We start from the raw sequence: 14,108 nt of genomic DNA on the forward strand, positions 1-14,108 counted from the left end.
CCGGCACCCACCTCTCCCAAACCCCGCCCAGAGCAACGACACCCGCCTCGCCCCAGGGACCGCGGCAAGAAGGGCGCGGGGGACGCCGAGCTCGCAGGCACGACACGGCTGCACCGGGCCCAGGCTCAGGGGCAGGGGGGGCACCAGCAGCCCGGCGGGGCTGTAGGCCCCGCGGAAGCCGCCAGGGGCGCTGCGGCGCCTGGCAGGAGGTCGGCACTGATTGGCTGCTGGCGCGGGTATATAAGGGCGGCGCAGGCGGTGCCCGGATCTTTTCCGCCGCCATTTTCTTGCCTGAGCGGGTCTCTGCTGTCTCTGCCGCTCTACTGAGCAGTCTGGCCGCCCTCGCCCCCACCATGGAGGACGCGACCGAGATAAGTGGCGGCCCGGAGGAGTTCGCCGAGGGCTCCAAGATCAACGCGAGCAAGAATCAGCAGGACGACGGGTGTGTTGGGGGTAGCGCCTTCATCTCCCTCCCCGCCCTCCTGGGCCGCGCGGACTTGGGGAGTGGGGGAGGGGATGAGGGAGAGAGCGGGACGAGGGGCGGGACGGAATCGGGCGGGGTGGGGCCTGGCCTCCCTCTACCCCGGCAAAGGCCGCGCCCGCCTTTGTGTCCTGGGCTGGTGACCCATTTTCCGTGGGGCGGGTGAGGGGACCGCTAGTCGAGCGCCGCGACGTCACTGGCAGCCCGTAGGGGCGCGCGCTGCTGGCGGACGCGAGGCGGGGGGGTGCTGCGGCCCGGGGCCCCGCCACCTGAGGCGGGGGCTTCGCGATCGTCTTCGCTTGCGGCGGCCGCAAGAGGGCTTGCTCTGTGCCCCACGCGTGCGTTTGCACCCAGCGTTGCGTGTGTACCCACGTGTATTTAAACGTATTTGTCCGTACTTATGTTTCAGGAAAATGTTTATTGGAGGCCTCAGCTGGGATACCAGCAAGAAAGACTTGACAGAGTATCTCTCTCGTTTTGGTGAGGTCGTGGATTGTACGATTAAAACGGACCCGGTCACTGGGAGGTCGAGAGGCTTTGGGTTCGTCCTTTTCAAGGACGCTGCCAGCGTGGAGAAGGTGGGTGGATTTCATCTGGATCAGTGGCTTAAAGCCTGCCGTGTCACTGTACTGATCTGAGACTTTGTATCCTTTTGTGTCTCTTAGGTGTTGGAACTGAAGGAACACAAACTGGATGGGAAGCTAATAGATCCTAAAAGAGCAAAAGCCCTAAAAGGGAAGGAACCACCAAAAAAAGTGTTTGTTGGTGGGCTGAGCCCAGATACATCTGAAGAACAGATTAAGGAGTACTTTGGTGCTTTTGGCGAGGTATAGTATAATGGCATATAAGAACTGCTCTGGTTTACAAATGTATTGTTGTGAGGAGAGGTCTGGCTCAGTCTTACATACAAGTAGGGATCGTTGAAATCATGTGCGTGTTAATGATTCCATAGTGTTGTCATGGACTGACTTACAGCTATCAAAATCAGTTGGTATAGACACTGGACTGCCAAATGGTTCTGGTAGCATAAAAGATTGCTGACAGATTTAATGCATTACTCATAAGTGCTTCTGATTTCAGATAGAAAACATTGAGCTTCCCATGGACACAAAGACGAATGAAAGGAGAGGCTTCTGTTTTATTACGTACTCTGATGAAGAGCCAGTAAAGAAGTTGCTAGAGAGCAGATACCATCAAATTGGTTCAGGCAAGGTATGGGAGCTCTTGTTCTTGGCATGTGAAATAGACCACCACTGAAAAGACCTTCCCTGAAAGCAACTTAAAAAATGGTATTGAAATTTTTGATTACTTAGAATTTCTGTTTTTACAGTGTGAGATCAAAGTAGCACAGCCCAAAGAGGTATATAGGCAACAGCAGCAGCAGCAGAAAGGAGGAAAAAGCAATGCAGCTGGTGGACGAGGTGGTGGAAGGGGGCGTGGACGGGGTGAGTGTTTTGGATGTTGAAATCGATAATTCCCCTGTTTGTACTGAACAAATGCTCCAGGTTTCAATCTACGTGCAGATAGCATGTTAAAATCAAATGGAGAAAGTAGCCTGTTAGTATTTTGATGGTTGCGATTGCTGTGGAAGTTCGAGAATCTCTTCTTGCTCTGTTTGCATTCAAATGAAGTGACAAGGGTGCTTTTGTATACCCACAGCTGACAGCATAGCTAAATGATGGATAGTGCAGTTTCCAAGAACTTTCATGTGAAGGGATACACTGTTAGCTGTCTCATGGGTGAGAAACCATGAGCTGTTTACTAGAAGACAACAGTAACTTTGTTCCACCTTGCAAATTGATGAAAAGTAATCAGCTGCTACCTTACAGGTTAATGTATCTCAGTCTTCAGAAGTAAAGCAGTCACAACCCGTATAATGCAATAAAGCTATATGTCTTTGGGCTTATAGTGATCCAAAATAGAAGTTAAAGAGCAGCAGCTTCTGTAGGACATGCCTTCAGTGTTGTATTGGTTTGTTTTGCCTGGCTGTTTTATGATTATGACTACCTACTGTCTCTTGTCTAATGTTTTTGTGAATGCTGAGGATGCAGTCCCTTGCATCCAAATGAAATTCCTTGGTTTTTTTAGAAAATTATTTTCCTTGGGTTCTTGGGGAAGGTAAGAGGATTCTTCAGGTAATAGTTCTGTCACAGAAAGATTAGCACAGACAGATGAAGTGGCATAAGAGAGGAGTGAAAGAATTTATGTAATTTATAAATGTTATACTTGATTTCAGGTCAAGGACAAAACTGGAATCAAGGATTTAATAATTACTATGATCAAGGATATGGAAACTACAATAGTGCTTACAGTGATCAAAGCTACAGTGGCTATGGAGGATATGACTACTCTGGGTACAACTATCCCAGTTATGGATATGGGCCAGGATACACAGATTACAGTGGTGAGTGTGATTCCAGATAGCCATAAAATGCACCTTTAAATAGGGGCCTCTTCTAAGTAGCTTGTTCTGTAACACTTCTTACTCAATACGTGACTCTAAAGGTTATCCCAGTTGGTATCCTACATGGGAATGATTTCCTTCAGAGTGTCAGATGTTAATCTTTGTGCCTTCTGGGTTGTGGGTTTTTTTCCCTGTGTTATCTACAGGTCAACAAAGCACATATGGAAAGGCATCCCGTGGTGGCGGCAATCACCAAAACAACTACCAGCCGTACTAAAGCAGTACCTAGTACTTGAGGAAACAGGTGTGTACATGAGTGCAAGATCCAGTCTCAGTATGTCTAATCTAATTTAAAGATCAATAGACAAATGAAGAGTAAAAACTCATGTAGCATGACTTTTCCTTTAATTAAGCTTTTGTTAACTTAAAAAAAAATATTATTTTAAAACCCAGCTTTGCTTACAGTGTCTATAGATCTTTAATGTTGTAAAAATGTGACTTTATCTTCTTTAGTACTTCAGAAAAACATAAGAGTTTTTCTGTTTTGTGTTGTGTACCAGGTGGTCTAGAGGAATAATTAATCTTATTAGAAGTATTAACAGGTAAAGTACTGAAATGGGTACAACTTAAGGAAAACAAGAATGTTGTCTTCTAACTCTGACATTATACCTTGTTTGTACCCGCCAGCGGGAACTTCATTGCAGGCCGTGTGTCACCCTGACCACGTCTATCTCTGGGGTCGCACGTTGCAGGCAGAGCGCAAGGCATACACCAGAAAACGCTGTCCTGTGGTATGGTCTCTTCCAACTTCATGTACCAGCGTAAAGATTAAAGTGGAAAACTTCAGACTTTGGCTTCTTTTTTTAATCTTTTTTGAAGATTAAAGTGTCTTAACGTAAATGGTTTTTTACAGGAGTTAAAGTACATAAAAATGCCTTTACAGCTTAATCATTTGGTCTTCTGTCTAGTGTTGTATTTCAATTGTGGAACCTCATTTTAAGTGTGCATTCTTTAAGATTTAATGCTTGCTTTTTTCTTTTTATAGCTAATAGTGAAATCTGCAAACCAAAACGAACTTTTAAATCTGAAAAAAGTTAAAGATCATATGCAGATGGTGGAGTGTTTGAACTAAATTGACCTGACTTGTATTTGCACAGCAGTCATTTAGATGGATAAACAAATAATCAGAAATCCTTTTGGCAGTATTTCCCGGGGTGAGGGGGGAAACTGTTCCAGAGCCTGATTAATAGTCTAAATCTGTGTGGTGTTCTGGAACAGCTCCCTGAATGGGCTGAGTAGCTGTATCTTGGAAGATAAATTACTAATGGGTAAGAACCTCTTGTGTTACCTTAATAAATATGCATATGATCTTTAACAGTGAAGAAAGGAATATATAGAAGACTTAAAGCAGTTCATGAAATGGACCTTTTAACAATTCTTGTAGTGACTTGCACATATCTGACATATGTTTTGTCTTGATTTTTAGGTAGAGATACTGCGACAAAGCCATCTTGCAGCACACCGTGAGTGAGTGGAGGGTGTTCTTCTTGAGAGGAAATGACTGTTTTGTAAAAGACTTTGTGTATGACACAACTGTGTCCAACTGTACATAGCGGCTGACTAGTTTTCTTTCATGGTTTTTACTTTCTTTTTGCCATTCATGTTATGACACTATGTGGACTTGTGTTTATACAAACTTTATTTGTATAATTTCATGTTAAAGGATTCTCTAATAAATGCTTACTTAAGTGAATGTGTAGTCTTGCTGTTGGCTGCTGGCTTACAGTGATAACTACTTTTACATCTATAGAAGGGCGGGTACCTCTATAAAGACCATAAATGTCTCAAGACAAGGCTGTTGTGTGTACAGGTCAGTAAAAGCCACTCCTTTTCCTCATCTATCTTAAGAGAAGCACCATGGTGCCTTGAGCTGTAGCATCACTGTGGAAGACTGCAGAGTTATCTCCTGCCAGCTGCAGAAAAGGACAGTGGTCTGTGGCCAGTTCAATACATCTCGAGGGTATCTACAGCAGCACTTACGTGCTGATAGCTCAGCACTACTTGAGGGATGGGGTTAGAGGGTGAGATGTATGTCACCTTCCAAGGATTTTCTAGTACTTGTCTCCTATGATACTCAAGGTGGTAATTTAATTACTTCCCTAGGCCAACTGCTTCTTGGCTATTCCAATTCCAAGCAGGAGATTATAAGCTGAGCTTAGTTTCTTCAAGGTAGGTCCTGTACTGTACTCTTCCCAGCTAGATAAACTAGCAAGCCTGAACAAATGACTGCTGGAGAAAGGGGAACTGCTTTAACTAGTAACTAGTATGCTGTTTTCTGAATAGGAGAAGGGCTGGGATGGGTGAGGGAACAGCCTTCTGCCTGAGGCCAAAACACTGGCTTTTTTTTTTTCTCTTGTCACAAGTATCTAGTTGTGCATCCAAAATAAACCTTGCTTGTAAGAATAAACTTAAAAGGTGAGTAGCTAATTCACAAGGGGAGACTGGTCTAGGTGAACTTTTAAAGGGGGTAGTCTGGGTAGGGGTTTCTTTGGAAACTTTTTATAAACTGTATTTTCAGTGTCTTTCTTGGGCAGCTGTTTTTTATTTTTTTCTCCTCCTGTCACAATTCAGTAGACTGTAACTGCTATGGGTTAAGCAGTTGCTAGATCTGTGGAGGTTCCTGTTGTCTTAGCGATTAGGTTGGATAAGACCAGGTGTCGCTACTGGCTACAATGGAAAGGCGGCTGCTGGGAGAGCTACAGTGGTATGTGACTGCATCCCCAGCTCCTCCAGAGGGCAGCTGGATGCAGCAGCTGTTCTTGCCAGATGTGCTTTTGGAGGATGGCAAATACTGCTTTACTTTTGCCCCTAGAACATGGCTTTGCTAGTACACTTTTTTTGTTAATATCCAAAAAAAAAAAAAAAGCTGAGAGCCGAGCTTTTTCTCAACCTGTAGCGATTTAAGTTTTAATTTAAAAAAGCAACTTCCCCACCACCCCCTCTTTCGCGAAAGCCTCTTTGCGGTACTTTCAGGTGCAAGTTGCGAGGTGCTGGGCAGCTCGGTGCAATCCAGCCCTGGAGGCTCAGCTCCTGGCAACGGATAGGTACGTGGTAGCCAGCGCTGGGAGAGGTCCGGCTGGCCTCTCCAGCAGCCGCCTCCCGCCCTCCCTGCTCTGCTTCGCAGCGGCCGCCCGAGAAGCGACGCGGCTCTTGGGGCGGGGTGGCGTCACGTGACCGCGCCTGCCCCGCTTCTTCCGTCCGCCATTTTAGGTTGGGTCGGTGGCGGCGCCATTAAAAAAAAGCAAGCGAAAGGAGGAGGGCTCAGTGCGCTCGTCCCGTCGCTGGGGCCACGAGCGGGGCCGGCGGTCAGTCGCCGGCCGGCGCAGGTCAGCCTCAGCGGCGCCATGTCGGAGCAGCAGTTCGCCGTGGACTCGGCGGGCGGCGGAGGCAGCGCAGCGGAGCCGGCGGAGCAGCCCGAAGGGCCGGCGGGGTCCGGGGCAGGGGGCGCCGACGGGGGAGGTGGCGGTGGGACCGAGTCGGAGGGAGCTAAGATCGACGCCAGCAAGAACGAGGAGGATGAGGGGTGAGCGTCGGGGGCTGCGCGCGGGCGCTCCGCGGGTTTTGTTTTCTTGGCGGCGCCCTCGGTTCTGCCTCGTTTGTCTCCGCGGCGACGGGCCTCGGGCACCTCCGTCTTCCTGTTCGCCGGGGGCGCAGACGCGTGAAGAGTGGGGCTAGGCGCCCTGGCGGGAGGCGCTGTCACCGCGGAGTGGAGCGTCTCGGGCCGCAGCTGGCGACGCGACTTTGGCCTGGCGTGCTTTGAGAAAGTGCAGCCGGGTCGATAGGAGGTTTGCTTTTCGGTATTGCAAGCAGCCAGGCATCATACTGTGCTCTGGGTCGGTTTCAAAATTAGCGGCAGCAGTGCTGTAACGGAGTTCCAAATGCTGCTGTCAGGTGGGGAAGGCTTCAGATCCTTGTCAAATCCTACAGCATTTGGCAGTGACGGGTCCAGAGGTGTGTATCTGGTGTGTTGTGTGCCAAATGTGTGTTTTGGGTTTTTTTGGAGGGTTTATTAAGTTAACGTGCAGTGCATGTGTGAGGGCTGTAACTCAGTGTAGCTGAATGCTTAGGTTGCCTTTTGCTCCGTGTTGCAAACACAAAAGGGATATCAGTTGCATGTGAATGAGAGTTATGAAGCACCTTGATTTTTTTCCCCACTAAACTAGTCCTCTTCTTATGAAACTTGTTGTGAGGAAGATTGCTTTAGGTAACAGCTTAAGAACAAGGGCAGCTTTTATTCTTCTGAGGTTTTCTGCCTGATGCTTGGCATGAGGTGGTGTTGTGTTCATGTAGTAGGTGAAATTAACGTCTAATAAATAAAAAAGTTACAGGACAGGCTGCTGCTGTATGCTGTCTCCCATCAGGCCTTAAGAAACTCAAGCTGCAGGTCTGTTTTTGATAAGGGCAGAGAATTAACTGTGTAAAGGAACGATAGCTGTGATGTCCTGTAGAGATTTGCTACGAAATTTTCCGAAGTGTCTTCTTCCCTCTGTAATAATCCAGGATGTTGCTGAGGGCAGGCAGAGAGAAAAGGAATCTGTTATGAGTGCTTTGCTAGGGTTAATGAAAATTTAGAATGTTTTTGTTCCTTCTCATTTATTCTTAAAGGCTTTAACTACTTTTGCAGTTTGCATATTTGTTTTACTCGTCTTTGAATTACACACCTGTTTTTTTCAGTCAACACAACCTAGAAAATGCTATCACTGAGTGTTGCAGTGACATTGGGCAGTGATTGCATGTAGCATACATTAACTTGTAGCTTAGTTCAGTTGGGTTTTTTTTGACCTGTCAGTTCTTACAGGTAATGCTGTACAGGAAACAACTGTTTTGACAGCTGTCTTGGTAGTAAAGTGGAAACAGCACATTCTTGGTGTGAGTATATATTGATGCTTCCTTTGCATTAGGAGCTAGAGGCAGCGTCTTCAGGGAAAAAACAGTTTGCAGGTTCTCATGCCCTTGGACCTCCTCAGTGAGAACTGCAGACTTGAAAAGTCCACATGCTGGCAACTTCCTGACTAGCCTGTTGGAGGAGGGCAAAAGCCACTAGTTGTGGTGATGCCTATGCCCTGTTTAGCTAGGTCTGAGGTTTGAAAGCTTTCCTGGTAACTTGTAACTTGTTTCTGTAACTTGTTTTGGAAAACTATTTGTGCTGATGTGGCTTAGACCAGCCAAGCTGTTAATTTCAAGCTCCTATTCTTGGTCTGTCATGTTCTTAGTGATATAAAGCAGGATTTTGTATGTTAATGTTGATTGTTTGTATGTTTATGTTAATTATTTGCAATAGCTGTAAACTGTGTTTTGTATGTTAGGTAGTAAGCGCATGTTCAGTAGTAACTGCTAGAGTCTCCGTATCCCCCATTTGTCAGATGCTGCATCCTCTGCAGGTGTTCTGTTTTGCTGCCTAAAAAAAACCACAAAAAACCCAAACAATCAAAAAAGAGCTTTTATTCAAAGGATACTTTGTGTCCTTGTGTTCATCCATTATTGTTATCCATACAGGTATGAGGCAGCTGTTTTACCAGTGTGGACTATTTTTTCTGTATTGGTCCTGAAGACAATAAGATGTCATACTAGAAAGGACTTTTGGTGCTTTGTTGAAGAGAGAACTGAAACATCAGGATATTGGTGTCTCTGTTTATAGACTTTTCATAGAAATATCTGAAGCTCTTGAACCTCTTCAAGGTTGGATATGGTTGTCAGAATCTGAATGTTCTTGTTAGTGCTGTAGGAGCACAGCTAATTCAACCGAGTTAGTTCACATGAGCAGCTTTTGATTTGAGAGAGTTTGATGTGTGGAAGTGATTGTACACACTTGGCAGAAGTATTTGTGTGTGGAAAGTTGAGGAGTTGGAAACCTGCTGCTGTGTTTTTTCAGATTTTCAGATGTGTGTGTGATTGGAATATGTTCAGTTAAAAGGCAAAGCATTGTAGAAAGTGTTTAAAAGTGTTTTTATAGATAATAATAGATCATATTTTTTGGTTTGAGCCTGCTGTAAAATCTTTATCTGGAGTAGATAATTTCAAATCAGATCCTTTTTTTTTAATGGGTGCATAAGTGCTGTGCCTAATAACAAGGAATGTTTCATTTGTATTCTTATTGACTTGATTTTTAGTTGATGCAAATCATGAAGTGTTTCCTTTTGAGACACAGCAGTTCTTGATTTTTTGTTTTGTTTGTTTTGTTTCACTAATGTGATGTGATGATCATGATTTGATTCCAAGCTTCCAGTGTGCTTTTGAAAACACATGTTCAGGATTCTTTGCTGTGCATTTTTGCCTGGCAGCACTGGTTCTGTTAATAGCATATTGGTATGATGTTCTCATGATTGTATTGGATTATGCCAGGTGTTTATATCATGTTTTTGATAGGCAAGATGGCCATCTAGCATGTTTTTTTTACTGCTTTTTGGGGAAGGAGACTTGACAAGGCTTTCTTTGTTTATTTTAGTTTACTAATATTGGCATATGTTCAGTCCAGACTTGTACGTAAATGCTTCTTTTTGACTTCATTGCCTTATAAGCCTGCTCTGCCTGTGTTTGTTTCATAACCAGTTGTATGTAGGCTCCACAGATAACGAAATGGAGTTGCACCTCTGGTGGCTCAGTAGTGGTAGGGTTGCAAGGAAGTAGTAAAATATCTTTTTGTCACTCTGTAGTTTCATGGGATAGCAGAATATGCAACTGCAACAGATTTGATAGATGGACTGTTTTGTGGATAAGAAATAGGTTGGATGGCTGCACCCAGAGGGTAGTGGTCAATGTCCAGATGGGTATCATTGACAAGTGTTGTCCCTCAGGGGTCTGTTCTGGGACTGGTGTTGTTTAATATCTTCATCAGTGACGTAGATGATGGGATCGAGTGCACCCTCAGCAAGTTTGCAGATGACATCAAGCTGTGTGGTGAGGTTCACATGCCGGAAGATCAGGATGCCATCCAGAGGGACATTGACAGGCTGGAGAAGTGGGCTTGTGAAAACTTCATGAGGTTCAACAAGATGAAGTGCAAGGTCCTGCACCTGGGTTGGGGAAACCCACAGTTATTGATACAGGCCTTGGGATGAAGAGATTGAGAGTAGCCCTGCACAGAAGGAACTGGGGGTTTTGGTGCATGAGAAGCTGGACATGATTCGACAGTGTGCACTCACAGCCCAGAAGGCTAACCGTACCGTGGGCTGCATCAGAAGAAGCATTCCCAGCAGTTGAGGGAGGTGATTCTGCCCCTGTGCTCTGGTACCAGAGACCTGGAATACTGTGTTCAGCTCTGGAGCCCTCAGCACAGGAAGGACATGGATAGAATGGGCCCTGTGGAAGGCCACTAAAATGATCAAGGGCCTGGAACACCTTCCCTGTGAAAAGATGCTGAGAGTTGGGGTTGTTCAGCTTGGAGAAGAGAAGACTCTGAGGAGACTTTATTGTGGCCTTTCAGTACTTAAAGGGGGTTTATAAGAAAGCTGGTTTTAATGGTTTTAAACTAAAAGAGGAGAAGTTTTGACTAGGAAGAATTTTTTTTCACTGAGGGTGGTGAAACACTGGAACAAGTTGCCCAGAGAGGTGGTAGATGCCCCATCCCTGGAAGCATTCAAGGTTAGATTGGACAGGCTCTAAGCAACTTGATTTAGTTGAAGATACCCCTGTGCGCTGCAGGGGGAGTGGTCTAGATGAGCTTCATGGTCCCTTCCAGTCCAAACCATTCTATAATTGTACAGTGTAGAACTTCTGTGTACGTGTAAGTCTGTATGTAATCTGGCTGGGATCATTTAAGCAAGTTCTAAAACAGGTCAGGCCTGTGTGTGCCGTATCACTGATAAAATTCTGGTATTCCTTACATAGGTAACTGAGATCATAAAGCTTGACAGTACAAGATTTTGAGTAAGACATGTAAACAGACTAAATATTTTGTCTTAACAGGAAAATGTTTATCGGTGGCCTTAGCTGGGACACTACGAAGAAAGATCTGAAGGACTATTTCTCTAAATTTGGTGAAGTTGTAGACTGCACTCTGAAGTTAGATCCCATCACTGGGCGATCGAGAGGCTTCGGCTTTGTACTCTTCAAAGAATCGGAGAGCGTAGATAAGGTAGTATTACTGTAGTGAAACAACATGTTCAATTTTATGTGGCAGAGATTCAGCACTCAGATGATTGTATGCATAATTGTTTTTACATGATTCTGGAGTACAATGCTTATTGAAGTGGTTTTTTTTCCTGAACAGTCTTACTCATCATGCAGTGGACAGGACCAGTCTGACTTTGAGTACTTACGAGGGAACGTACTGCAAGCCACTAGACTTAAGCACTGTATATAAATGTGTGCTTCCTACCACTGTGGAAGTAGCAGTTCACAAAGCACTTCAGGTCTTTGCATTTCAGAGCTGCATTATGAACCCCTAGAGCCAGTGACTTTGATTTGGGCTTTATCCAAGCAAAAGTTAGCTATTAACCTTTCTGAAATGCTGTTGACATAGAACAGTGAAAAGTTTCTACCTTCATTGACCTTTCGTGATATCTAATATATAGATTCTTTACTTCATGAGGTTTGAGGATGGGCTTTCTGAGAAATATTGCAGTCTTACTTCCCCTGGTTGATAACGTAGCTGCAGGTGACTCTTGAAGGGCTTTGTCAGTGAATAGTGATGAACATCATGGAACTGTTTTGATTTGTGCAACACATTATTGCTGGAAGCAAAATATTGAAATTGAAGCAATTACATTATCAAAAACTTAAGTATGAAGTAACTAAGCCTTCCTCAAAACATCAGTGAAGCATTTAGCTTGAACTATGAGTAAGATCATGTTTTATTTTTCCACAGGTCATGGAGCAGAAAGAACACAAGCTGAATGGAAAGGTCATTGATCCAAAAAGAGCTAAAGCCATGAAAACCAAAGAACCCGTTAAAAAGATTTTTGTTGGGGGCTTATCTCCAGACACACCTGAAGAGAAAATAAGGGAATATTTTGGAGGTTTTGGTGAGGTACATGGTGAAATTAAGTTCTTACATTTGAAGAACTTGTTCTGTCTTCACAAATTTAGAAACGAAAAGGAGCCCCCAAATGCAACCTACATGGACACAGTTGTAAAGCTTAATGGCCAGTGTAGCTTCATCCGTCTTAGCAGTCAGAATTTTAATGATGAGGGCATTGATCACAGGTTTTGAGTTGCATGTGTGATGTCTGACAGTCTTGACTGGGACAGGCATGGGAGGCAATGTTTTTGAGCGTGCTGCTCTGCTCAGTTGGATGAGATACTCTTCGGCCAGCTGATCTGCTATGGCACAGATTCAGACTGTTTGCCTAAATTCTGTGCATCTGTGTAGCCCCTGTCTCTCTCTGTCTCCAGTTTTTGGTGGTGCAGATGAACTAAATATCACTGTAGTCCTTAAAAGCTGGCCTTTTATGAGCTTGATACAGCTCCTGCTTCCCTATTAGTTCTAGTGTGTTGCCAGCATCAGGTCATGGCAACTTTGTTATCAGGGAATTTCATTGTCACATACCTGCCATCTTCCTCCTTTACTGACAGTTCGCTGTGGACTATAGATTTCAACTGCTTTTACCTTGGCTGAAGTCTCTTGTGCCATATGTGAGGAAGGACTTACTCTCTGTGTGTAGTTAGGTATAAATGTGTGCTGTTCAACGTACAATTTTAGCAGCACTGTGGAACAGAACTATGCTCTTGCACAAAGCTGTCTCTTTTGTGTGGAACTTGAAGTGTTAGGTTTGCTCTAGGTTTGAAACACCTAGTTTAATATTCTTTTTGAACCATATTTTATATGAGTTCTTGAATGGGCAGAATGATACTGTGAGTTAGAGGAAAAAAATCTGCACAATTGTGAGCGCTGTTTCTAGTGGTAGTGATGTTGATGGTTTCTAGTGATGTAAAGCCTTATGAAGGAGGCACATGATTGTATTCATGTCTAAATAATTTCAATTAACAAACACAACCTGTTAGAAATATTTTTAAGTGGCATGAATGGCAGGATAAGAGGTAAAATTATTGTCTTCTACCAGGTTGAATCGATAGAGCTCCCCATGGACAACAAAACTAACAAGAGGCGTGGATTTTGCTTCATTACTTTCAAGGAGGAGGAACCAGTGAAGAAAATAATGGAAAAGAAGTACCACAATGTTGGGCTTAGTAAAGTAGGTGGATTTTTTCCTAGAGAAACTGAACAATAACAGTAGAGGGTGCACATTATCAGGTGCATCTTTTGGGGGACAATAGTATAAAAATACCCCTAAGCATTATTTCTCGCATGTAGACCTTAAGCCGATGAAGTATTTGTGTAGATACTAGGAACAGGTTACTGTACTTGTACCTGAGCTTAGGGGGTTTCCGATAACGTTTTGTACTGCATCTCCTCTAGGGAGCCCTGCTGGGCTTCAGCATGCTTGTTTGTTGTTGAGCTCCCACATTCTCTAGCTGTGTGGTCAGATTGCTGTGTCACTGGCCCACTGTATCAGGCTGCACCATGTGTTCCTGGTAGCTGGAACTTCGTGTGTTTAATATGGAAATACTTTGTTGTTTTAAGCAAAATGTCACTTTATCTTAAGAGTGCTTCAAAAACAAGATAGGAAGTTAGGCTTCCCTGTTGGAAGTTATATTATTTTCAGAAACTTCATTGAAATTCAATCTATTAACAAAAACTCAGGTTGTAGCTGTCGGCTTCTTAATTGGATGAATATGTAGTGGAAGCTTCAGAACAGAGTTTAGTAAAAATGTTGACCATACTTTGATTTGGTTTCACTTTTCCCAGATAAATAGACCTTAGAGGTCAATTTCAAAGGGAAAACAGAAAGACATACAAAGAAATAAGCATTCTTTTTAGAATTGGTTCTACTGGCAGAAAATTGGGAGACTTGGAACATTTTTACAATGCCAATGTCTTGCACTCTCCAACTTGAAAATAGTTGTAAGCTCAGTTTTTATCAAGGAGAGCACCAGGGTGACCAATTCCTATTTTCTGTTTTGTAAGTTTAAGAATTGTTTGTGGGGGTTATCTTTGCTAATTGGGTGTGACTTTAACTTCCTATTTTCAGTGTGAAATAAAAGTAGCCATGTCAAAGGAACAGTACCAGCAGCAGCAGCAGTGGGGGAGTCGAGGAGGATTTGTTGGAAGAGCTCGAGGAAGAGGTGGAGGTAAGCTTGCACTGCTGTAGTGTTGGAAGACAA

The 14,108-nt window shown here is 44.1% G+C and overlaps 2 protein-coding genes across 9 annotated transcripts in view; both read left to right on the forward strand.

Annotated features, from left to right (window-relative positions):
- Positions 1 to 265: 265 nt before the first annotated feature.
- HNRNPDL (heterogeneous nuclear ribonucleoprotein D like) lies at positions 266 to 4,638 on the forward strand. 5 transcript variants are annotated; one of them, XM_069855664.1, is made up of 8 exons: positions 267 to 442; positions 891 to 1,059; positions 1,147 to 1,308; positions 1,562 to 1,693; positions 1,812 to 1,926; positions 2,718 to 2,885; positions 3,092 to 3,189; positions 3,573 to 4,100. In XM_069855664.1, exons 1-7 carry the CDS (start codon positions 354 to 356, stop codon positions 3,160 to 3,162), a joined length of 906 nt encoding a protein of 301 aa, XP_069711765.1. In that variant the 5' UTR covers positions 267 to 353; the 3' UTR covers positions 3,163 to 3,189; positions 3,573 to 4,100. The 5 variants fall into 5 exon arrangements, 4 of the variants coding, with proteins under 4 accessions (XP_069711767.1, XP_069711765.1, XP_069711766.1 ...); XR_011337355.1 differs by adding an exon at positions 4,372 to 4,638 and having other exon boundaries at positions 268 to 442; positions 3,092 to 3,676; XM_069855665.1 differs by lacking the exon at positions 3,573 to 4,100 and adding an exon at positions 4,372 to 4,638 and having other exon boundaries at positions 268 to 442.
- A 1,524-nt stretch (positions 4,639 to 6,162) lies between these two features.
- Positions 6,163 to 14,108, forward strand: part of HNRNPD (heterogeneous nuclear ribonucleoprotein D) — a 10,456-nt gene continuing 2,510 nt past the window's right edge. For all 4 annotated transcript variants that reach the window (XR_011337356.1, XM_069855670.1, XM_069855668.1 and 1 more), the window contains exons 1-5: positions 6,163 to 6,468; positions 10,851 to 11,019; positions 11,752 to 11,913; positions 12,947 to 13,078; positions 13,976 to 14,075. Coding sequence is in view for 3 of the 4 variants with exons in the window: in XM_069855670.1 (XP_069711771.1) it covers positions 6,290 to 6,468; positions 10,851 to 11,019; positions 11,752 to 11,913; positions 12,947 to 13,078; positions 13,976 to 14,075 (742 nt within the window). In the remaining variant the exon portion in view is untranslated. The remainder of the gene's footprint in view (positions 6,469 to 10,850; positions 11,020 to 11,751; positions 11,914 to 12,946; positions 13,079 to 13,975; positions 14,076 to 14,108) is intronic.

This window comes from Phaenicophaeus curvirostris, chromosome 4 (assembly GCF_032191515.1).
Source record: "Phaenicophaeus curvirostris isolate KB17595 chromosome 4, BPBGC_Pcur_1.0, whole genome shotgun sequence".
Taxonomy (NCBI): Eukaryota; Metazoa; Chordata; class Aves; order Cuculiformes; family Cuculidae; genus Phaenicophaeus; species Phaenicophaeus curvirostris.